At 46.4% G+C, this 26,039-nt stretch overlaps 1 protein-coding gene across 2 annotated transcripts in view; it reads right to left on the reverse strand.

Moving 5' to 3' along the window:
* Window positions 1-1,232: 1,232 nt before the first annotated feature.
* The window catches only part of Smyd3 (SET and MYND domain containing 3), a 563,480-nt gene continuing 538,673 nt past the window's right edge, over window positions 1,233-26,039 (reverse strand). For both annotated transcript variants that reach the window (XM_052199949.1, XM_052199951.1), the window contains exons 11-12: window positions 18,777-18,885; window positions 1,233-3,565 (exon numbers count right to left, since the gene is read on the reverse strand). In XM_052199949.1, coding sequence (XP_052055909.1) covers window positions 3,464-3,565; window positions 18,777-18,885 — 211 coding nt within the window. In that variant the 3' untranslated portion in view covers window positions 1,233-3,463. The remainder of the gene's footprint in view (window positions 3,566-18,776; window positions 18,886-26,039) is intronic.

Below are 26,039 nucleotides of genomic sequence, written 5' to 3' on the forward strand. Positions count from 1 at the left end.
ATGGAGTGTATATTTCATTGTATTTGTAAAGTGCTCAATAACATAAAGATAGTTTCAGGGCTGCTATGGTTAAGGGCCCAGACGACACCATTTTCCGCTCCTGTGTCTATGGCCCTGCCAAGGGACTGTAGCTGTTTCTACAGAGACAAGAACATATATCCATCCTTTGACTTGAGGTTGGCATTGACCTATGGGACTAAAGCCAATGTGATGGAAGTAGGCTTGGAAAGCACTCGTTGGCTGGGAGTTGATTGACTTACTGATCTTGGAACTCTCCTGGAACGCAGACATAGCTGGTTAGCCAACTTAAGGCGCTGTATTATCTAGTCACTCTGATTCTGCACGTGACCTACTAATAACTGCAATGACTCACAACTAATCAGTCCTGGGACAAACCAGAAATGTCCAGCTCAAATTGCTGACCTACAGCAATATGAGCTAAACCAAGTTATTTTAGCCTCTAAGTTCTGGGATTGTGTGTTATACAGCATAAGCTAACTGATGCAGGTCCTCTCAGTATACATTTAGAGGTCATAAAAGTTTTATTCGGCCTTTGTGTTTGTGTTTCCTGAAAACATCAGAATCATATAATGCATATTTGTTGAAGTGGATAGAGCTGGTCTTTCAAAAGGCTGAGTCAAGGTCCTCGCAGAGTTACTTAGCAAATCTGGGGTGGGATTCTAGTGCCTCTGACATCAGGCTCCCTTAGGAAACGGCCCTGAGGTTCACAGGTATGTATAAGTCACCCCACACACGTCATTGTTTCCCTGGCACCAGGTGTTCCGCAGGTGGGTCCCTGCTTCCTGGTGTCAGCTTTCTTTACTACAACTTAAGGTCTATCCCTTCAGGCTCTGACAACCACATGTCATTCCGACAGTGCAGTGTCATCTGCCTCCCTCCCTCGGAGGGACACTATTCTGGGTTCTTCCTTCACATCCTGCATCTGTATCCCTGTAACATAAGGAGTGGATGGAGGCCTCCTCTCTAGGGGCCATTTCATCTGCAGCAGCCCACCGGCCTGATTTCCTACCAGAATCTCATTGGAACATGAAGGACCACACTGCTTCCAGGACCAGTGAGTCACACAAGGATCAACTTTTTTTTTTTTTTTTTTTATTGGACAAGGGAAATATTTTTTGTTACTTTTCTAAAGCAGAAAGATAGAGAAGCAGGCCAAGGGATTGAGGGAATGGAAAAGACAACAAAAGCAGAGGAAGCCAGGCTAACTAATGTCAATGAGGATGAGAAGACAGTTTATTAAAGGGTAATAGAGCTTTCTGCTCTACCCAACAGCACACCAAAGCACAGCTTCACACAATTACAGAAGAAAAAAGGTTATGAAAAATTTAATACACAAAAAGAATTATAAAGTATGACAAAGATTTATACAAAGAACTAACTTCAGTATCTTTTTCTTTTTATGTGAGACTTATAACTGTTTTCTAATAATGTCTGAAATGGCCTAGTCCTAGGATTTGAGATAACGATTCCTGTGTTGGAGAGGTATTCAGAAAGAGATAACACATGTAGTTATTCGTTGCAGAGGAGTAAAGACAACATTTCAAAATTCTGCTTCTTCACCAAAGATTCAGAACAGACAAAATAATCTTGAGCAAAAACAATGTAGGCCAGAGGCAAATGGCACCTCAGTGCAAGACATACTACAGAGCCCTGCTAGCAGAACCTGCATGGTCTCAGATCAAGGGACCTGTGGGACTGAACAGAGGGCCCCAAAGTAAGCTCACAAACCTAGAACCAGCTCCTTTTTGATGAACATGCCCAAACCATGCAGGCTGTGGGGCTGGCCTCTTCCACAAGGTGTACGGGGGAAGCAGACACACACATGCAAGAGACAGAAACTGAACCTTTCCACAATGGATGGATCTCAGCTTACGATGGATCAAAGACCAAATGCGGGATCTGAACTGGGAACATGCATGGAGACATGTCAGTAAGGGCAGTGGAATATCACAGATACCGGAAAAGGCTATGGCTTTATGTGATTACAGAAGCAAAGGGATCAGAACTGAAGACAGACAGTTACACTGAAGTTCTATACAGCACACAGAACAACAGAAAGACAATCTATAAAGCTAGAGAATTGTCTGCCAACTCTCCTCCCAATGAAGGATTCATATCCCTACTACATAGTATATTGATAATGCATAAGGAATTCAAAAGGCAAGAATCTGATTACAAAACGAACAACTGTTCCCGAACAGTCACAGATATACGCGGCACAATCAATACCATCGGCCATCAGGGAAATTGAAACTATGATGAAATATCACATACACCAGTTAAAATGCAATGAACGCCAACAGCAAAGCAACTAAAAAAAAAAAAAAAAAAAAAAAAAAAAACCTATAACAAATGCTGACATGAACATGGAGAACTGGAACTCTCATACATTGTTGGTGGGAACCTAACACTAAAGGACAGTATGGAGGTTCATCTAAGAAGTGAGGGGAGCACTAGCATGGGATCCAGTCATCCCATGCCAAAGGCATATGTCAACCCCTAACATACTTGCCTTCCATGTCTACTATAAAGCCATTCATAACAGCCAAGGTTGCAATTACTTTAGGTGCTCACCAACATGAACACAGCGCATGTAAATAATGGGATATTACTCAGCCATGAAGAAGAGAGAAGCTCTGTTAGCTGCAGCAGAATGGACAGAACTGGAGGAAATTATACAAAGGGAAATAAGCCAGGGGCAGCGACAAGTACTGCGCTTTCCCCCTCATGTGTAAAGGTCAGGATTGGGGGGCTGTGAGAAACGGTGGACCATGGAGGTAGAAAAACAAACAGAGGCCAGATTTCCTCAATGATAGGTGTGAGCCGTATGTGTGTATTCAGATATAGAAATATCACAGTGAATCACATTAATGAGTATACTTAATACATGCCAAAAAAATAAAAGTACAACAATAAGAAAAATCTTCTTGGCATACACTTGTGTTTAGAAGTATATGTGAAAATGATTACTTTCATCCATTTACTTCTATATCCATACACAGAGGAAACTTGGACTTATTCTACCCTATTTTTTTTTTCTGCTTCTGAGGCAGGATCTCTCTGCAAGGCCATGGCTGTCTTAGAATTCACTGTGTAGACCAAACTAGCCCTGAACTCACAGAGATCCACCTGCCTCTGCCTCTCAAGAGCTGCCTGGAATTCCATTCTTTTGGTAAGTTCTGGTTTCCAATGCTGACATCTTAACCATCAAAACTACCCGTGACCAAGTTGCCAATGGCATTTTGGACTCATCTTTTGTATTTATTATAATGGTTCTGCTCTACCACGATTAAGACTTCTCACAACATGCCACAGAGACACATTTAACCACATAAACACATTGGCGATTTCTACAGGAGGTCCACACAGCAGACATCACAGGATGTGTGGCCTCAGTAAGGCGTTCGATGAAGGGCACGCCACCTTCCCTGTCCTGGGTATCTTAGGAGGCTCTTATGTTGGCATCACATTCTTCCAGGAGAAGAATCAAATCTTCAATCAGGCTGTGTTCTCTGCCGTGGGTCACTTTCATAATGTCAAAGGCCTAAGGAGAAAGGACAGGTGACCGATTAATACCTCAAAACAGGCAAGCCCCTCTCTGACTTCTCACGGTTTCTGGAGGGCCTAGAAGTCTTGTGGCCCACAGGTGAGCAATCAGTCTTTAAGCAGCTGACAGCTCCATGGTTGACGAAGCCAGAATACAGGTGGGGTGGGTGCTGCCTGGGTGTTTAGAAGGTGGGCTCCACACTGGGAACACTGTGTGACTATACTTCAGTGACTTTATGTGCAGGATTAAGTGGCTAGTGGAGGGCTTTAGTCATTCCCACTAAGGCCATTATGTCACACAAAACATGGAAAGGTGTGCTGCTTCCCCCAACAACAGGTTTTAAAAGTTTTTATTTTGCGTTGGGGGCTTGTGTCGAGATGTTCTTATGGAGGTCAGAGGACGAAGTGAGGGAGTGGGTTCTCTCTAGCCTGTGAGTTCCGACCAGAAAGGCTGCCATTTTAGTAGCAAGCCCTCTCACATACTGTGCCGTCTCACTGGCCCATGGTAATTCTTTTTCTTGCATCTTGTTCTCACCTCCAGGTTCCTAATGTGCGCACCACACACACGCACGTTTAACATTCTCTTCACAGCATGCACAGCCTGGTGGTAGCATTTTGATGGCCTCCTCCTTCAGCTCCCGTGTCCAGCCTATTAGTACATCTTGAAATTCAACCTCTAGAACTTTTTAAAAAATTGGGTGGAGCTTGTCAATTCTCCAGGATAAGAGCAGAGCACAAAATCCTGAAGGTGAGAAGTCTCTACCTACATCTAGCGTTTGCTCCTGGGACAGCAGCTTCCGAGCCCCAAGGAAGCCCAAACCATGTGCAGAGGCCCCACGTGGGCAGCTCTGGATGACTAACTCCAGATGATGACCCCAGAATCCAGGCAGAACAGTCAGGCACTGTGGAAAAGCTGGAGACCATTCCTGCTGTCTTAGTCCTAGTCTGTGAAGACACCATGACCAAGGCAACTCTTATAAAGGACAACATTTAACTGGAGCTGGCTTACAGTTTCAGAGGTTCAGTCCATTATTATCAAGGTGGGAGCATGGCAGCGTCCAGGCAGGCATGGTGGAAAAGAAGCTAAGAGTTTTACATCTTGTCCCAAAAGCAACTAGCAGAATATTGGCTTGCAGGCAGCTGACATCCACAGTGGCACAACTACTCCAACAAGGCCACACTTACTCTTAACACGGCCATACCTCCTAAGAGTGCCACTCACTGTCTGGGCTAAGCATATACAACCACCACACCTGCTGTGTTCAATTCTAATTCCTGGCTCAGAATGGAGAACATAATCTTATTGTTCTTCACTCTACCGAGTCTCTGGATGGTTTGCTGTGGAGAGACGAGGGGCCTGAGCAGCAGCAGCACTGTGTTCGGTGAGAGGCAGGATGCCAAGAGGGGGAGGGGAATCCAAAGCCACTGTGTCCGCTGTGACTGTGCTCTAAAGACCCTTTACAGTGTGGTGCTGGTGACCGTGACACACCAGGCAATGGGCTCCGGGACAACCTGATACCCCCACACCCCACTGAGGACAGGTCCAGTAACTCCCAGCAATCACAGCCACTGTCCACTACTCATCCAAAGCCGCATGATTTACCCTTTACAGGTGTGGACAGCTCTGCCACATTTGTGGACACTGTTTCATAAACCACTCTTGAAAAGTTAGGTCACTTCCAGATGACTTTGACGATATGACACAGATCTTTCAGTCTATGGGTTCGCTCCTGGTACTATTACTGTTGTATGTGCATGTGTGTGTATGTCTGTGTCTGTGTGTGGTGTGGTGGAGAGGCAGGAGATAGTACAGATCAATGTTGGAAGAAACTAAAAGGACATTTGAAAACAAGCCCCGATGGCTCTGAACTGACACTGGCAGTCAGGCCCACGGGAGGGGCAGGACAGATGCAGGGAACTTGCTTTCTGTTAATCTGCACAGGTCTGTCCTGCAGTTACCGCACACATTTCCCAAGGCAGGACTTGTAGGTGTAGAGGGAAAGAGTAGGGGCTGCCCCACCTCGCAGGCAGCCCAGCTCTGGGAGATTAGAAAGCAACATCTGGTACCTCATGTTTTATTCTCTTTCCCCAGCTCCACCCTGGGCCCTCTGCTGCGCTGGACATGCTGGGGTCTGAGACAGAGACCTGTATGACAGTGTCACTGGCTGTGCTTGTGATTTGCTGAGGATGAATGTTCTCTGCTAGCAGCCTGCAAACAGGACCTGGCCCTGCATCCGGCCCTGAGAAAGGGCTCAGCCGCCACAGCGCCCTCTGCTGGCGTGTTCTCACAGCTCCTAAGCAGAGAAGCTTTGCCTGATGGCAAAGTGTTTCTGCAGGATCTCCACCTGGAGAGGGACCTGGGCCTCTCTGTGACTTGACCGACAGCCAAATGACAATGTCGTCTTCTGGTCACCCTGCCAGTGGAAGGCTGATCTGTGTTTTCCCAAGCATCTCTCTTGTTCCAGCCTTGCTGCCTCAGTACCCTCCTGCAGTTCCGGTCCTAAGCTGAATCTTCCCGTGCACTGAAGGGGCAGAGCTGCCATCCGGATAGTGAGGCTCACTCTTTACTGGAGACTTGGGACCTAGGACCACACAGGGGCTGCAGGACCCAGCAGACAGACAGGGAAGCTGCCACTATCTGGCCTCACAGGCACACTGCCCAAGCTGTTTCCGCAAAACATCCAGTTGGATACCCTGATCAGAAGAAACTGCTCCAACTCACCTGGTCTGAGACTGGGGGTGGAGGGGAGGTGGGGAGTGGAGGGGGTTGCGCATGCGCGCGTGGCGGCGGTAGGGGGGAGTGGTATGCTCAGCTCTCAGGCCTCATCCCTGTGTCCACTCTGCCTGACCTGTACAGTTGAGGACAGTGGACCAAGTCTCCTGGACATAGCTTTTCCACAGCCTGAGGACCCTGGGGTGGCCCAGGTCGAATGATGTTGGCCATGTTCTGTGTCTTCTCATTTGCTGATGACCTCAACATGGGGGTCATACTGGGATGGAGTTCTAGGATCCTACACACCACAATGGCTAGAAGCCGAAGACAGGAATATGGGGTGGGTGGGGGGGGGGGAGGGAGGTGGGAGCAGAACGTTAACATGAAGATAGTGGGGGGGGGCTAAAGATCAAAACTGTATCATGTGTGTAGAAATTAGAGCTTAGTTATAATTAATAACTTAGTTATAATTATAACAAGATTTTCTCTGAGTGAGAGTCATATACAGAAGAGAAATTGAGAGAACGAAGAAAAGACTGGTAAGAGGCGGCTTTCATGTGTTTGAAGGCGTCAGCGATGTGACATGAATGGTCAGACCTGATGATGGAGGATAAGATCTGGTTCTTGTCCAGGACGTCGCCTGTGTCTGCCATGGTCCTGGGGTAAATATGTGCCCGGGACGGAAGAGAGCCCTGAACAGGTGCAGGTCACCTCTTTAGCTCAGCTGAAGGTGAAGAGTGCTTCCTCCCACCTCGCCCCCCAGTCGAAGCTGCAGTAAATCTTGGACAAGCCAGGACAATGGCAGCCGGGAGCACGGAGGATCTCTGCTTTCAGCGCCTCCCAAATGCTACACATGTGCGTGTCAGAGGGGACAGTTCCAGTTTAATTTCCTGTAGTGGAGAGTATAAAACAGATTAAGGAAATTTAAATTGGAGCAGGCTTGGTTTGGGAAAAGCTTCTCTCTTGCCATTAAATTTTATTTTTTAATGGTAGCATTTAAAGGGAGCCTGCATGCAGTCTCGCACAGAGGACTCATTTGAAGCCTGCAGCGGGATGTGCTACACCCCCATGCAGATTCTGAATGTTACACCGGAAATGGCAGTGTAGACAGTCTGCCACATGAGAGGCAAAGGGCTCTCTGAGAAATAAAGAAGAGGCTCGCATGACAGATTTCCATCTCATCCCATCTTTTTTTTTTAAACGTAATTTTAGAATTGTGGCCATTTATTAAATAGAACGAATGAGATCGAACTATGATTTAAAGCTGGAAACAATATGGCTTTCTTATTAATTTTTAATATAAATATATTAAGTTTATCAAGGATCTCATATGCTTTCTACTGAGAGCCTGGGGAATGCAATAAATGACTTCCCGGGCATGATTTGAATATGGATATAAAAATCAGAAGGAAGAGAAACACATGATCAGAGCCTGCGTATCAGGTCACACAGCAGGACGCGAATGAGAGCTTCCCTCTTCTGTCCACTGCAAGATGGAAGCCCTGTGTAGGCTAGGGGAGGTGGCATGCAGTAGGGGACAGCAGGCAAAGCTGTGCCCACAGACAGCTCCAGAGCTGCTGATTGCGGTAGGCAGCAGGAAACCCCAAAGTCTCTGAGGATCTATGTGAGCTCAGCAGCTTCCCTGCAGACCCCACACCACTCTACCCATCCAAGACGCACTCTAAGGGTCAAGTACCCTTGAGGGGTATGCTCCAGGGAGGCAAAATATCCTTGGAGAGATCACCTGTTCTCTCCTGTACACTATATTGACGGGCAACTCCAATGACTACATCAGGGCCATTGCTGTGGGAGGGGCTCTGGCCTTGTCAGACAGCTTGTGTCTATGAAATCATCACAGAGGAAGCAGAGGGCTGGGATGCCCACAGGAGGGGGTTCCAGACGTGGTCAGTGGCAGAAACCATGCCAGAAAGAGCTGTTGCTGTTGGGGGTGAAGTGAAGGTCCCATGGATGAGAACACTTGCAGAATACGCAGGTGAAGTTGCCAGCACCCATAAATCAGCCCACAACTGCCTGTAACTCCAGTTTCAGGAGAATTAGTGCCTTTCTCTTACTCCCATGGGCACTGCACACATATGGTTCAGACACATACACATTCAGGCAAAATACACGTGCATGCACATGCACACACATTGTGTTATTATCTTTAATGTCAATATTTTAAAATATTTATTTATTTTATACATTGTGTTTTCCCTGCATGCATGCATGCACACTGCATGTTTATCTAGTTCCCTTAGAAGCCAGAGGAGGGCAATGGATCCCCTGGAGCCAGAGTTACAGAGGGTGTAAGGTACCATGTAAGTTTTGGGAATTAACACTAACTGCAAGAGCAGTACATGTTCTCTCCAGAACCAACCCAATCAACAGGAACATAGTGCCCAAGAGACTCTGAAGGAGTCATGGACTTTCCCAAGACTGTGGTGTCATCAGATGAAAGCACACCTCTGGTTGCATTGTACTGTGTGACATACCACACCAGACAGAGGTGGGGGGGGGGGGGATGGAGTCTTGATTTTGCTTCCAAGTACTGTTATTGATTTCTAATTTGATCTCACTGAGGCCAGAGCATTTATCTATCTCTTACACTTATGAACCATTTACATTAATTGATTATTTGTCTAATGGCCCAGAAGGCATCATGGGTTCTCCTGTGACATGCGTTCTTTATGTGCTTGTGAAGGATGTCTATTCTGCCTTTCTGGGTAGGGTACTTTATAAACATCACTAGTGGGAGTAATAAATTTCCTTCCATCTTTGTCAATATCCTGTCTAGTTCTGGGAGCTGTAGAGAGAGGCTTCATGTTTACCTAGACTTGCACGTTTGTCTTCTTTCAGGTCTACAGGTTTAGTTTGGTTAGGTTTTGCGACAGAGTCTTGCTATGCTACTCAGGCTGGCCTTGAATTTGCTAGGGTAATCAGCTTGGTCTCCAACTAGTAATCCTCCTGCCTCAGGGTCCATGGCAGAGCTGTACCAGGTTTTGTTTGTACTGTGTGAAACTGTGTGCTTTGGTGCAGCTATGTTCAGTGTTGTTGCCTCTTGTGGGTAGACTGGCTTCATTTCCATCAGATGATGTCCTTCATCTCTAGTAAGAAGTCTACTCATATGATATTAGCATAGCCACTGCTGCTGTATTTTGGTTATATTTTCATGATGTATCTTCTCTTGCCTTCTTACTTTCACTGTATTATGTTTAAAGAGTCTCTTATAGACAGCACAAGCTTGGTTTACTTTCAAATATCTCTGCTCTACTAATGTTTGCCTTCCAGAGTATTTAGACCAGTGGTTCTCAACCTTCCCAATGCTGAGACCCTTTAACACTGTTCCTCAGGCTGTGGTGACCCCCAACAATAAGATCATTTTTGTTGCTACCTCATAACTGTAATTTTGCTACTTTTGTGAATCACAATGCAAATATCTATATTTTCTGGTGGTCTTAGGTGACCCATGTGAAAGGGTTGTTTGATCCACTGGTTGAGAACCGCTGATTTAGATCATTTATATACACTATATCATTTACAATGTAATTATTACTACATTACTTTTATATTTTATTTTTTGTTTCTTCTTTCTACCTGTTTTTTTTTTTAATCCCCTGTGCCATATCTCTCTTAACATGTCTCTTGTAGTCTAGGCTGGCCTTGAACTTGCTGTGTAGGCAAGAATGACCTTGAACTGGTCATCCTGCCACCTCTCCCTCCCCAGTGCTGAGATTACAGGAGAGCACCACCACACCCATGTAATGAGATGCTGAAGATGGAAAGCTGGCCTTGTATGAGCTTGGCAAGCACTGTACCTGCTGAGCCACACGGCCTCTCCACCCTGTTGTGCCTTTGAGCAAGTTCTTTTACACAGGTTTAAGAAGTGGTTGTTTTAGACCACCCCTCCTTTCTCATTATAGTCTACTGGTACCTTCACTTTTACCATTTGGAATCACAGAGAGGGATGTCCCTTCTCTCTAGTTTTACCCCCAACCCCAAATCTAAATATCCTGTTATTTCACCACAGACTTCTAGAACCACCTCAGACAGTGTCTGACTTCCTTCAACTGTCAACATGGAAAACTGAAGAGAAGGAAATTCTACTTGTTCATACTTTTGCTTATTGTAGACTTTCTTCCTGATGCTTCAAGATTTCTTCCCTGGTTATTTTTCTTTTGTTTTAGAGGATTTGGGGTGGCAATTCTTTTAGGTGAGGCCTGATGGTTCTTTTAATTTTCCTACAGCTGTGAAGAGCTCGGTTTCCTTTTCAGTGCTTGACCAATGTTTTTGCTGAATTGGGGTTTGGGGATTAACAATAGTCCTTACCCTCTCAGCAAGGGATCAATAGGATACTATTGCTATGCTGAGTATTTGTTTTGGGTTTCATTTTTATTGGAGTAATGAATCTGGGTGAGAATGTCTTTGGGTTTTAATTTGGGGGAGGGGGACATTTACTTAGCTTTATATCTCTTGCCAAACTCAGGTAGCTTTCCATGACATAGGAAAACTGTTGCAGTGTGTTCGTGCCTATGTGCGTGCGTGCGTGCGTGCGTGTGTGTATGTGTGTGTGTGTGTGTGTGTGTAAAATACATATTTTAATATAGACTTTAAAAATCTTTACCATGTTAGTTGGCTAGTTTTATCTCAACCTGATACAAGTTAGAGCTATTTGGGAACAGGAGTCCTCAGTTGGGAAAATGGCCTCACCAGAATGGCCTGGAGGCAAGGCTGTGGGGCATCTTCTTTGAGGAAGACAGATGTGGGAGGAGGCCATTGTGGGTTGTGTGGGTGGTTCTGAGTTGTATAAGAAAGCAAACTGAGCAATCTAGGAAGAGCAAGTCAGGAAGCAATTGGCTTCTGCTCCAATTCCTGCCTCCAGGCTCCTGCTCTAAATTCCTGCCCTGGTTTCTTTCGGTGTTGAATTTACAAGCTGTAAGGTGAAATAAACCTTTCCCTTTCCAAGCTGCTTTTGGCTATGGCCTTTTGTCACAGCACTAGAAACCCTAACTAAGGGGCCATCCTTGGATGTACTGGTTAGTGGCACACAGGTGCATTCATGCTACTGGGCAACCGTGCCTGGCATCCGTGTGCAGAACATCTGCACCGTGCCATGCTGAGAGGGAATGCCTGCTACAAACCAAGCACCTACCTCATGCACCTCCCCACCCCACACTCGTAACCACCACCCTGCCTTCTGCTGTGAGCAGCTGTTCTAGGGGCCTCACACATGCAGAATCATACAGCACAGGCCGGTTGTATTTAACTCGGGTAATGCCTACAAAGTTATCAGGGAACTTTGAAGGTATTACGTGAGAGCTTCACTAGTTTCAGGGCTGAGTAATATGCTTTTGTGTGTCTATTGTTACCTTTCGCTCCATCGACAGATGGCCTTTTGATGCTTAGAGTTTAGATGAAGTCCATTTGTTGACCACTAGGTCTTTCACTCCCAGGTTTTTGTTGTCATGGTCAAGAAATCATCGCTAATCTCAATATCTTGAAGTTTTCTTCTTTTGTTTTAATCTGTTTATGGTTTGAGCTGTTATGTTTAGGATTTCTGGATCCATTTGACTTTTCTGTATATGGTCAGGTGAATCTCCCATCAGCCTTTGCATGTGGACATCAGTTTCTCTAACACCACTTGTCGAGGTGACCATCCTTTCCTTATTTAATGGTGCTGTTGAAAATTGTTTTTTCATGTGTCTTGTGAGGCTCTACCACATTGATTGTGTATGCGTTGATCTATGTAGCCATCTTTATACTAGTAGCATATGGTTTTGATTACTATAGCTTCGTAGAAAGTTTTGAAATTGGGAATTGGAATTCTCCAACTTAGTTCTTTTTAAAGATTCATTTTGGCTATTTTGTTGGGGGCAGGGGGTGTCTCTTGAGTTTCCATGTGAATTTAAGATTGAATTTTCTATTTTGAAAAAAAGAATATTGGCCTTTGATGGGGATGGCTCTGAGAGATGTTTACATCTTCAGTTTCTCAATTCATAGCACAAGAAGTCACTTTATATTTTAATATCTTTTTCTCATCACTTTGGTTAATTTCTAAGCATTTTATGGTCTTACAAATGGAAGGATTCAATTTCTTATTTTGATTGGTATATAGAATCAGAAATGACTTATGAATGTTGATCTTAAATTGTACTAATTTGCTAATTAGTCATAATATTCTGTGTGTGTATTTTAAGCATTATAAGATGTCATCTGCTCACATCTTTTCTAGCTTCGATGCCTCTAATATTATTTCAAGTATTCTTTATATTTACCATTCCTCTTCTCTTTATGGGAGCCTAAGGTGAGAAAGCTAACGTTACTAGTCCCCGGGCCCCCAAGGCCATGTTCAATTTTACTCTTATTATGTTTTTTCCCTGTGATTGGCGCGGAGTTCCTCTCTACTCGCCTGCCTCCTGAATTTATTTGCTCATATGTTTCTGTGTGTTCCTTCACATCTCCCCTCTCTTCACGAGACTTACTACGATTCTTGTTTGTTGCGACCGTGTTTATAATTACTCACAGAGGCAGCATCTTTACAAAGGCTGTTGTGACATCACTGTCAAATGAGTCTAATGCATCTGCTCTCTCAAAGCTGGTATCTGTTGATCGATTTTAACGATTAAGACTGGTTCTTTGTATGGTGAATGATTTTCAACTAAAATACAGACATTCTGGAAATCTGGAGTTTATGCAAACCTTGTTCAAGCTGGCTGTCCCTGACATCACTCCAGAAAGGAGTAAGGATGACACCTTGCTTGTGACAGCCAGAGGCACAAGTCTAAGTCTCCCACTCAGCTCCTTGCTACTATTGGGTTTAGACTCTGATAGGGACATTTGTGCTTTTTTTCTTTAAGACAGTTTAATCACTATGCATAATTTTTTCTTTACCTCCTCTTTTTAAAATTTTGATATTAAAAAGATGTGGTATGTGTGTGTGTGTGTGTGTAAATGCATGTACGTGTGCACTCCATGCACATGTATGCTGATACCCACGGAAGTCAGAAGAGGGTGCTGGATTCTCTGAAGCTAAGTTACAAGAGGTTGGATGCCTCCTAAAGGGGGTGTTAGGAACTGAACTCAGGTCCTCTGAAAGAGCATCAGTCACTTTTAAATGTTGAGCCTTCTCTCTAGTCCTATCTCCTCTCTTTCTTGTTAAAAATACACACTTGATGTTACTATTTCCTACTAGAATTCAGTCGGTGACATTCATAAGTACCAGAGCCAGGGGCTCTGATGGCACCAGCGGCACTTACAACCTATCATGTCTTCCCGTCTCTTGTCCTCATTTCCTCCCTCCCACAGACCCACATGCCAAGTTGTGACATCTCGTGCAGGTGGACCAAATGTGCTCAAAGAGTCTTAGGCTCTGAGGGCTTCTAGACAAGACTGTAGGTCTGTTCACTTTCCTCTGGTGGAGGCGGGGCCTTGATCAGATAGATTCCTGAATGTGAACATGAACACAGAGATTAAAAACTACTGCAGAGGGCTAGGAAATGGGAAGAGTAAAATTGCATGCTCTGGCTGTTGTGAGGGGCTGGGACACTGGGTGCAGACTGGAGCAAAGACCACCGTGGTTGTGCTGTGGGATCTGCCCAGGTTAATGGGTATAACCAACACGTGAGCATGGGTGAAGGGAGAGACTTCTGGGACTGATGCCTGTACTTCCTGTTTGAGAGCAGGAAAAGCCAAACAGATCCTCAAACTGAGAGAAGAAACACAGTGAACCTGGATCTGGCTTCTAAAAAAGTTATCCAGGCAAAGGAAGGCTGATGTAACACAGCTTCTGCCAGCAGAGTACCACAGCAAAGGAACCAGGCAGACTGGGACCCAGGGCAGGGAGGCCACAGCAAACGAATCCCATGGGAAAGTCTTCTCGGTGATCTCCGGGTAAGCAAGGTTATCCTTGATGGCCAAGAAGTCAAATTAGTAACAAAAGCCTTCCAAGAAATAGGACAAGAAATGAGAATGGAGAAAGCACTGCAGGGAGGGACTGCCCTGTGGCAATTCCGGGGGGGGGGGGGGGGAAGCTTCAGCTGAGAGGTGAGGAGAGAGAAGCAAAGGACATCAGAGCTGGACGAACAGGATCCTCCTGCAGGACGCTGGGGCTGAGCTGAATCTGTGACGCATTCCTGCTCCTCTTTCTGAGGATCCCCCACCCCTTTCTGCTTCATGCTTGGGCTTTGAAATCCGTATTCCCAGCTTTCCCCGGGGCATCCATCAAAAGAAGGTGGCTGTTACAAAGGGGGGGGCACATGGCCTCTTCCCTGCTTTTCAGGTTGCCTGAATGAATGCCAAGGAAACTCAGGAGAAAAGCTTTTTGCTGGAAGAGCCCAGCCTGCCCCTGCGCTCACAGGTCATGCATGTTCTTGCAGAGCTGTGTTGGTCTGGGCCATCTTCTAGGAAACAGTCAAGAGAAGGTCTGCTGCAGACATGAGTCAAAGAACAGGCCTAGTTGGGGCTCCTAACATTCTTTATTCATCAGAAGCTGGAAAGAACCCAGGTATCCCTCAACAGAAGAATGGATGCAAAAAATGTGGTATATATACACAATGGAGTACTATTCAGCCATTAGAAACAATGAATTCATGAAATTCTTAGACAAATGAATGGAGCTGGAGAGCATCATACTAAGTGAGGTAACCCAGTCTCAAAAGATCAATCATGGTATGCACTCACTAATAAGTGGTTATTAGCCTAGAAAACTGGAATACCCAAAACATAATCCACACATCAAATGAGGTACAAGAAGAACGGAGGAATGGCCCCTGGTTCTGTAAAGACTCAGTGTAGCAGTATAGGGCAAAACCAGAACAGGGAAGTGGGAAGGGGTGGATGGGAGAACAGGGGGAGGGAAGGGGGCTTATGTGACTTTCGGAGAGGGGGGGCAGAAAAGGGGAAATCATTTTGAAATATAAATAAAAAATACATTGAATAAAAAAAAGAGATGGAGACAGGAAGGTAGGAAATTTGAGGTCATAAAAAAAAAAAAGATAGAAAGAAAAATCCAATCCATTCCAGCATGACTTTGTTTGGTGGGATGGCATATGTGTCTGTGTTTGGTGCCATTGGGGGACACATAAGATATATCAGCCCCTCAAGGAAGTCCATTTCTCTTTGGGTTAACATACCCAAGATGAAGGATATAGTGGTTCAAAGGGAAGACCATGTTGTAACCCCAAACTGTAAACACAGTTAATAAAGGTCTCAGTTAACAGGAGCACAGTCTTCCAATGCCTGAGATTGGGAAGCATACCCCAACTCTGCCCCAACCATTTCTGTAGACTCTATAGAAAAGTGATCCTCTGGAAAATTAAATCATAATTGGAGAGTCTAAGTGCCTTGCTTCAAGCTACAAAGCTACATGGTTGGACTAGAACCTGCGCCAGTGACTCCAAGCCTGCCACTCCTGATGCTCTACCATGTCGCCAGGGAGCATATTCACTCTTGAGTTACTCATAAGGACATATTAGAGGCTTGGAGATTTGTCTAGTGTCAAACAGTATTTGGAATGAGCCTAGGACTTGTCTAGAGTCAGGAAGGCATCTTGGGTGAGACCATGTTTTAAAGTCTGGCAGACCATCCGATGTCACCCGAGGCCAGTCTTCACTTGGGGCTGCTCAGCACTCATTCTGGGGCTTATTCCTTTCCAACAGAAGCTTCTGGATGATGTGGGGCAGGGTGACAGAGGATGGTTTCTACTTCCATAGACTAGGGCAAGAGGTGTCACAGGTCACATGACAAGCATCAGAGGGTCCTGGTCAAGGCCTGCATCTTCCACAAAAGCCACACCACCCATAGGCCCACAGCGAGTCATCAGTGTGGACTGACTCAGGGTTGTCTTTGCACCTGAGGGTGTTTGATGCCACAGCTGAGGCTCTACAATGAAGGCAGGGATTCAGCCCCCAGCAAAGAGTGGAAGTGAGCTAAACTTGCTCTCATGGTTCCCCCACTATTAGATAGGTGTAGCATTATTAGAAGGTGTGGCTCTGTTGGAGTAGATGTGATCTTGTTGGAGTAGGTGTGGCCCTGTTGGAGTAGGTGTGTCACTGTGGGTGTGGGCTTTAAGATCCTCATCCTAGCTGCCTGGAAGCCAGTATTCTGCTAGGAGCCTTCAGATGAAGATGTAGAATTCTCAGTTCCTCCTATACCATGCTTACCTGGATGTTGCCATACTCCCTCCTTGATAATAACAGACTGAATCTCTGAACCTGTCAGCCAGCCCCAATTAAATGTTGTCCTTATAAGAGTTGCCTTGGTCATAGTGTCTGTTCACAGCAGTAAAACCCTAACTAAGACACCCACCTTTCTTCTAAAATCTCATTCAGGAATTCAACTAGGCTTGAAGCCAATTCTATATGCTGTGTTTCCAGAAAGCATCTTCTTCTTAAATGTGACAGTTGAGAAGAGGGAGGAGCCTTGCATCCCAGTGTAGATTATAAAACCTTTTCACATGTCTGTCTCCTCCAGGAAACTGTAAGGACAGTATTATTGGGTCTTACTTAGAGTAGCAGCAGCACTTAATCAACAACATGTGAATTAAGCACAATATAGCAAAACTGGCTGTGTCTTGAAGAGAGAGGTTTATGCACATATCCATGGTAATGTTTCAGTTTCCAAACAGGAATAGAAACACTTGTCTTGCTTTTGATACATTTGCTGTTTTCTACTGAAACCTTCACACAGCAGATCATGGTAAGTCCCCTCTGTCCGGACAGACATATTGGTGGACACATACTTAACCAGGTAAGAGAAGGGGCATTCTTGGTGAGACTGCAGAAGGTTGTCCTAACATTCTTGCTGAGACTGCAGAAGGTGCCAGAGAAAGAGAAAGAGGAAGAGATGGGCACTTCCAGGAAGCCCCAGTGTTGCTCCCATTGGCTGATGGCTGTTATCAATTAAAGACCAGGAGCAGACAATGTGGCTAGCGTTCACTACAAGTTGGCATTAAAAATCCTTTAGGCATTTATCACCTATCTTGTCCCTTTGTACACTCCCTGGGAAGCCTCACTGCAGTGCTCGCCTGTTCTACCACAGATCTCTGACACATAAATATTGGGTCCCAGAAGAACCCCCCCCCCCTTTCAGGTATAAAAGGCTCCTCAAGAAAGCCTCTAGTTCAGGTCTTCTGTGACCCACCAGTACAGGGGCCGGATAGGCACATGACTGCCGTGTCATGGCGAGAGGACGTTCTGAAGTGTCGAAAGGCCAGGCCAGGAGAGCTAAGATTGTATTGACCTCTCTCACTCTTTCCCTTCACATTTCTCCAGCAACAAATACATTTTTGGTGAGCTGGAAAGATGGCTCAGCAGTTAAGAACACTGACTGCTCTTCCGAAGGTCCTGAGTTCAATCCCAGCAACCACATGGTGGCTCACAGCCATCCGTAATAAGATCTGACTCCTTCTTCTGGAGTGTCTGAAGACAGCTACAGTGTGCTTAATATAATAAATAAATGAATTAAATAAATAAATATTTTTAAAAAATACATTTTTGGGATTTTGCCTGATGCTGGGATTTTGCCTGATGCTGAGCAAGTTACGAGGATGAGAATGATAAGTTCCAGGCTGCTGGGGTTGGGAAGGAGTCCTCCCAACACATACACACACACACACACACCACTCACACACACTAACCAAAATAACAGAACCATTGGAGCTGAGCCCTGAATGACCAGTAGAGTTATGTGTTGGGAAGTACATTTAAGGTAGAGGAAATGGCTTTGTAAAGACCTCAAAGTTAGTGAGTCAGTATTGACAAGGCTTGCCCTGGCAGTGGGCAGAGAAATCCGGGAGTGTTACAGAGACTACAGACTGATGGGCAGTTCTCGCCTCCTGTAAGAAGAGACATTGTGCTCAGAGGATGTGGAGAAGGGTGATTTGTGGGCACATGTGTACTGGCGTTCTGAGACTCACACCAGAGTGACTGTTAACATTGTAATGATTATGGGCCTGGGGAGATAGTTGGGTAGGTTAAGTGATCATCATGTGAGCATGAGGACCTGAGTTTGAGCCCTAGGGCCCGTGTTAGAAGCTGGGGCTAGACGAGCAGACCTCTAATTCCAAGTTTTGGAGTGTGGAGACAGTCAAGTCTCTGATGCGCACTGGGAAGTCAGTCTAGTCAGTGAGCTTCAAGCCAGCAGGATCCCATGTCTTCCCGAAATAAGACACGGCTCTTGAGGAATGACACCTAGTTGTCCTCTGGCCTCTTCATGTATGTACACATACCTGCACACACACGTGCGTGCACAGGCACACATAATACACAAGTCAGTTGAGTCTATACCGACAGCGTAAAACGAATTACATTTGGGTACACTTACCCCACAGAAATTGGCAACTGTTAGAAATGTTTTAGAGATGGCTGTTAAACATTTACCAGCACACTTGGCCATGTGTGTGCTCACATGCTAAAAGCAGAGCTTCGTAATCTCCGAGCAGAGGCCTGGCAAGAGCCAGAGAAAGGCACACTGGGCGGAACCCAAGTCCTGGCACACTCACCAGCCTCAGATTCTTCATGGCTTGGGGAAACATGCCTTGATGGAGCTGTAGCTTGCCAACTTTCATCACTTGCACACCTCTGACGGGATGGCTTCCAGGGAAAAAAATCCTGGAAGAGACCAAAAGGCAAACAGTGATGGTAGCTCTCACCTTCGCAGCCAGCATTTCATCAGAAGACTGGGACCCAGGGGAAGAGCTGGCTGTGACTGTTAATGAGCTCCTGGAGGGAAATTAGCTTGTGATCTAGAAGCCAATACGGAGACGAGATGATATATAACCTTCCTTCCGATCCCCAGAGTACCTCCTGCTTTGGGGGCTGGGTGAAGAGACATCCATCTGGCCCTGAGCATTTACATTAGGAGAATGCTGCATGGCTGGCGTTTTGGAGTATGAATCTGCTCCTGGTCCTCTTCCATGAAGCTCCAACATTAGCCCAGCTCCGTCAATATATATTTGTGGAATAAATGAAAGAGATCTGCTACACGGGAACATTTAATCACAGACTGCCCAGGCTCACAGACAGCTCAAGCAGAAAGGGCACAGAGCTTGAATTATCTAAGAGACCGTGCCAGAGATGGTCATGTGACCATCCATCCAGGCAGGTGACCCCTCCTCTGAGGTGCAGCATAGGGGGCATGCCTGGATACTTTCAATATATATTTGCTGGCTAAATGGGTGAGCATTTCTCCTAATTCCAAATAGAGCTGCCATGCCTCTGCTGCAAATTTCGGTTGTCGAGCCTGTCACGGCCCACCTTTCCTACAGCACCTGCCTGCTTACTTTCTCTCACCAGTGGTGAAGCACCCAGTCCGTAGTGTGTTCCCTGGGGGTTGGGGGGGGGGGGCGCAGCCAGCACATAGAAGGAACACAACTCATGCTTGAGACCTTTCTCATTGTCTTGGTTTCTTTTCCAGTTTTGAAAGAGTTAATTTGATTGACAGTCCCAGGCAACAGCCCATAGTGGCAGGAGATTTGCAGTAGTGGCAGGAGGTTGAAACCTTTGGCAATGCTATATTCATCCACAGTCAGACGAGGACAGCAATAAATTCTTACGTGTGAATACTCAGCTTGCTCTTTCCATTCCAGTCCCGGGAGATGACCCTACCCGTTACAAAGAGGCCTTCTTCCCACACCGACACAATCAAGACAATTCCCCTCAGACCTTCTCAGAGGCTAACCTTTAGATGACCTCACACAGGTGTGCCCAGAGGCCTATCTCCTACCTGTCAAGTTGGCAATTAATACTATCACAGGCATATAGCATAGCATAGGATGGGCGTGGTGGCAGACTGGACAATGGGGACCCAGGACTGCACCATTTCATTTCAGATCCCACAGCACTGTCTCTTCTGCCACTCACAGGCTCCACAACAGCGGTTCTCAACCTTCCTAATGGTGCGAACCTTTAATACAGTTCCTCATGTTGTAGCAACCCCCAAACATAAAACTATTTCCATTGCTACTTCATAACTGTGATTTTGCTACATTTGGGGGAGACAGAGATTTGCCAAAGGGGTCATGACCCACGGGTTGAGAACTGCTGCTCTAAGTGAGGACTGAGCTTCCGAGGCCTACGCAGGGTTGTGTTCAGGCTTGAGGGGACATACCACACTGGACAGACTTGAGCATTTCTCTCAGGACCCAATGATCCCACCAGACATGGATAAACATTCATACAATAAATAAATAATGACAAAACTATGGGAAGGAGAGTGCTTTCGTGCCTGAATCCTGCAAGCCATACATATTCAGTTCAAATTTGTTGCCCAGAGTGGCGAGAGAAAGTGACACTGTGGTGGATGGAGGGAACAGACTGGTGGTTGGGTGGCTTGGCGCAGGTCATGCGGGGGTAAGCTGGCTTCTGAGAACTTGGAAAGGATGGGTGTGTGGTTAGACAATCAGGGAGTGCAACCAGGACATTCTCCTGATGTGAAGACAGGAGGGCCTGCCTTTGTTCCATGGCCACAGAGGCAGTTCAGGTGTTTGCCTAGACAGGGTCAGCCCTGTGTGGCTCTGTCTCAGCTGCCCTGTAGCCAAGAGCCCGCTGAATCCATACTCCACCCCTCCCTCCCTCCCTCCCTCGCTCCCTCCCTCCCTCCCTCCCTCCCTCCCTCCCTCCCGTGTAACAGGTCTTCGGCTCTCATTCCCGGATTCAGCTCCTCTCTGTGAAATGCAATATAGAAACCTATCCATTCGTGCTCTTAAAAGGGAAGGTTGCTGACCCGGGGCAAGCGCTGTGCCACTGAGGGCGGACCGGGCCTCTTAAAAGGGCCAGAGAGGGAGGAGGTGGCGAGGTAGGGAACAAAGCAGACACCTGGGTCCCCTTCATCTCTGGTGTACACTAGCAGGTCAGTCACTTCACCTCCTGTCCCTTACAGAATGAACATCATTACAGAGTTGTATGGAAATGATTTCAAGATCCTCAGACAAAAGGCTTAAGTGCAGGATGCCATTTTCAGAAGGTAATTGCCCCGGACACGTTCCCTGAAAGGCACACCTGGATCCGGGACTTTATTTTATTGCTGTGAATATGGTATAGTTAAATTTAAAGGCCAAAAAAGTAATTTTATACTAATAATCTCTCTGCTAAGTGGGTGTCTGTCATGTCAGTGAGCAGAAGGGAAGAAAATCTTGGGTTCTGTGATAGCAGAGAGAGTGGTGCATAATTACGCCGTGATGGGTACCTGCCTTGGTCACAGGAAGATTAAAAACTGAGTGGTGTTTCTTAAGAGAGGGTGAGCACGAGGCTCCTCCTGTGGGGAGTCGGGGACACCCACACAAAAATTCAGTGCGCTGACTCTTAGTAAGAGGCTGCTGGAGACTTTTGTTCCTAAAGGCCTCCAAGCTGAAGTGTAGATTGAGACTCACACTTACTGGTTGGAGTAGGACTCCTGCTGGGTGGCCCACTTGGGGTGTGGCCTTTCCATCAACCTGCAAAGGGAAGTATGAGAGAGTCCGGAACCTGCTGGTCTTCACCCACTGGGCTATCAGATGTCAATCAGGGATGCATGGCAAACCTGAAGGTGTGCTGGGGTGGAACAGGAATTAGGGTGTCAACGTGAGGGGGGCGGGGTTCACTGTGAGATACTGGGTTCTGAGTCCAGTGTTTTCAGACCTCTGCACAAGCCCAAGGTGTGTTCTTACCCTTGGCGAACACAAAGCCAAGCTGAAGAAATGAGGAGTAAGTCATTACACAAAGAGGAGCATGGGTATCTCTCCCCACTTGCAACACAGCAGGGAGGGACCACAGTGACCTGGGGCACAGCAAGAGTGGGCTGGTTTAGACTGAGGAGAGGATGGAATGCTGGGCTCAGCCCGTGGGGCATGGGAAGGGGTGGGTCATTCTACCAGTGGTAGGGGAGGCTGGATGTAGATATGGAGGGGAGGTGGCCTCAGGCCAGGCTGCCCACTGCAGACTTATCTAGTTCCGCATGTCTTCCTATCAGGTGACCCTCTATTGAGGGGAAGGAAAACACATCACCAGGTAGGAAACGCGGAGAACTAGAGAAAATAAAGACCCTGGTGTCAAAGACAGTGGCCTTTGAAAAAGGGGGATTTGAGACAAATGAGGTTATAGAGTTGGTTCAACAGGATCTGGGGACCTCCTGGGAAACAGCAGTCACACCTGCACAAAAACACATATGCCAATTTTATAACGCCACAGTTAGCTGGCATGCCAGTCTACTCACCTGGGCATTACAAATCTTCTTTTCATAGGGACAATGGGCGCAGTCATACCCCAGAAGTCTGGGCCTAGGATGCAAAAGCTGCCTTGTGGCCGGGGTGGGGTGGGGGGTGGGGTGAGAGCAGGCATCCCCCCCCCGGGGGGGGGGGAGAAGGGGAGCTGGGGGAGGGGCAGACATACTAGCTTTAGTTCCAACTCTAGGCACATATGGTCTTGCTGCCCTCAGCTTTCAGCAGAGGCAGAGGGTCTGGGAATCAATCGCCTACTTGAGCATTCAAAGGCACAAAGAAGAGAAGCCTTCACGGGCAGGACTTTTGCTCTGTGCCCCGTGCTCTCCATAGGATACGTCCACACTGGCACTACCTCAGTGGCAGCAGTGCTTTAATATTTTATAGGGTGGGAAGAAACAGTTATTGCTTGGGCCTGTTTATAAAGCCTGAAGACAAAGTGTCTGCTGGTCCTAAAGGGCAAACCTAACCTGCCTGAAGTGATGGAGTCGCATCTCTGAACGCACAGACCTAGTTGTGTGGAAGTTAAGTGAGAAATCTGGAATAGTGATGGGGTTTGGGGAAAAAATGGTTTGCAACTCCTGACAATCCAGTCCAGGGGGAAAACGTATGGCTAGGCGAAGCTGGCAGAGGGCAGGATGGTGGAGAATCTTCCAGTGGCGGGTTAGGCTGTCACAAGATGAACGCACTACTCAGTCACTGACATGGGAAACCAGACATTGAGTACTGTCTGAGGGGACATGGTTGAAATTGTTTTGCATTTACCTATACAGCATCCTTGCCAAACCAAACAGAAACCAACAAACCGAAACAGAATCTAATGGAGCCCATAAAATTAAATTCCATTTTATGGGAAACACGAGTGATAAAGGAATGTGTAGAAACAGCGGGCTGAGTCCAGGCTATGGGAATCCACAGGACCTCGGCACGGGGCCCTTCACAGGGCAGGGCAGGAAAAGAAAGAGATGGGGGGGGGGGCAGGGTGTCGGGAAAACAGTTGAGATTTAAAGAGACTTACGAGATGCAACAAGCACATGTAGAAGATGGCCGGGTGCATCCGGATTCAAGAAGGGAAATGGTAAAAAAAGACCCCTCTCAGATACTGAAGGAGATCTTAGCATGAGATACACCCAAGCTGTAAGGAACTGCCCACCTGTTTTGTATTAAATGATGTAATGTCTGAGATGTGATTTAACTATCTTCAGCAGAATCCATTTTCCCAGCAATGGTGGATTAGCTTGCTTCGGACTGACTCGTGCAAGGCAAAATGACCCAAATATTTTTGAGACACCGTGGGAAGGTAACCCAGACCATGGAAGCTGTAGGCACCTAAAAGACTCATGAAAAGACTGGAAGCTTAGGGCTGGGCACCTTGTGCAAGGAGCCACTTTGCCCTGTGATGCTTTGAAAAAAGAGCCAAGAAGGCCAAGTAGCTGAGAAACAGCTTGGGTGGCCTCAAGGACAAGAATGCACCGCAGTGTACACTGAGGACCCAAAAAGGAGGAGGTATATGAGTGAACACCGGGCTTTCATCATGACTCCCAAAGGGCTACAACCTCGGAATCATGTGGTCGAGCAGGATGGTCCTTACCCAGAACGAATCAGTTAATGTACATCTTGCCTGAATTAAGGTGATATGCTTTTGCCCTGATGGGTAGCAGCAAAAAGATACTTCTGTGAGTAACGCAGCATCATCCAGCAGAACTGCAACCAGGTGCAGGAGGAGGGGACTGTCAGAAAACTGAGAGAAAGGAAATTCAGAGGTGAAACAGAACTTCTCTACTATAATATTTAGGTTCTGAGAGACTTTTGAAAGAATTGTAATAAGCCAGGTGTGGTGGTGCATATCTTTAATCTCAATACTCAAAAGGCAGAGGCAGGGGGATCTCTGTGAGTATGAGGCCATATTGGTCTACAGAGCTAGCTAGTTTTAGGACTGCTAGGGCTAGGCAGAGAGACCCTGTCTCAAAAAAAAAGTATGTTTGAAAATTTAAATAACAAGAACGAATATTAGAAAAGATCAGAATTACATAAAAACTGGCAATAGAAACTCTGGAAGTGGTAACGCAATAATTTAAGCTAAGATTAGTCCTGGCTCTGGGTCTTGGACTGGAAGCAGGGCTGATGGGTGTATTTTTCATCTTTCACAGAAGGGAAATGCGTGTTAGCTGGAATCTCACAGGAGAGAAAGGAGAAGTGGGCGGAGCAAGGTCTGACACACCAACCCTAAGAAATGATAAGTAATAAATGTCAGCCAGACACAGACTCAAACCCACAGCTCCGTGAGGACAACTCACCAGTGGGAGAGTTGGGAGAGAAGATGGCGGTCATCAAAGAACCCTTTGGAGTACTCATGTACCCTGATGATGTGCAGCACATGTTCTATATAAAAACGAGCATTTAAACAAAACCATCCCATAAGACATTTCTAATTATTTTGTGAGTATAACAACCTGGTGCCAAAAAGCAGTTATTAAAACTCTACCTTTTACAAAGAAAAAAGGAGGAAAGGAAGGAGGGAGGGAGGGAGGGAGGGAGGGAGGGAGGGAGAAAGGAAGGAAGGAAGGAAGGAAGGAAGGAAGGAAGGAAGGAAGGAAGGAAGGAAGGAAGGAAGGAAGGAGCCAAGCCCTGACACCACATCAAGTCTCCAAGGATGCTGAAGGTCTTCTATATTCTGGGCCTCAAGTGGAAATGACAGGCCCAAGGAGAGGGGCAGAGTGTCCCTCTGACACTGACCCTGCAGCTAAAATGGCAGAAGCTGCAGCTAGCACTCAACCCCGAGGGACTTGGCTTCAGGACTCAGCAGTAAGCACCATGGGGAACAGGGAACAGGCTCTCTGAGAAGTCACAGAATCGTTCTCTGCTCCCCAGGCTCTGGATAATTTAAAGCGGCTGTTGAATGGAACTTATTTATGCCTTTGTGACAGGGAAGCTTTGATTTATAACAAATAAAATTTTTGTTGTGCCCTACCCCCAACAGGAAAGAACCGGAGAGGAAAGACAGACCACACTGTCCAATGACCTCACTTAACCCACACTGTTAGCCCAGAAAGCTGCTAATCCCCAAGTGGATTGGCCCTCCCTAGTGTTCCCTCCACCCGCAGTTCTAACAGTGGGGGAGGTCAGCTGTGATTCCTGCTTTGCCTGAAACCCCCGATTCCCCCTGTGTCTGTGACGTGTGCTACCAGTGCCCCACGCAGCCCAGAAGGTCCAAAGTGTCTCTGTCACCTCTGTGACAGTATGAGAACATTCACAGAGCCCACACTGTAAATGGACCTGACAACATCACAATGAAGTCTTTCTTGGGTTTCTTTTACTCTGTAAAATTAGCAAGCGGGACCGTTTCTGTGCACAAAACAATACATCTCACATTTCATGTTTCTCACACCTGTCCAAGCAGGCCCCTTTGCCCAAAAGGCGGGGGCTTTCTTTTACCTCACGGTTCTGATGATTAAAAATCATATGCGTATGGTCCACTGTTGAGATGACTCTTTAATTAGATACTGAGAACCCGACAAATCTTTCTATTAATCTAAACAGCAGAGACTCATCTGGGGGAAGCCATAAATT

Source organism: Apodemus sylvaticus, chromosome 12 (genome assembly GCF_947179515.1).
Source record: "Apodemus sylvaticus chromosome 12, mApoSyl1.1, whole genome shotgun sequence".
In the NCBI taxonomy this organism is placed as follows: Eukaryota; Metazoa; Chordata; class Mammalia; order Rodentia; family Muridae; genus Apodemus; species Apodemus sylvaticus.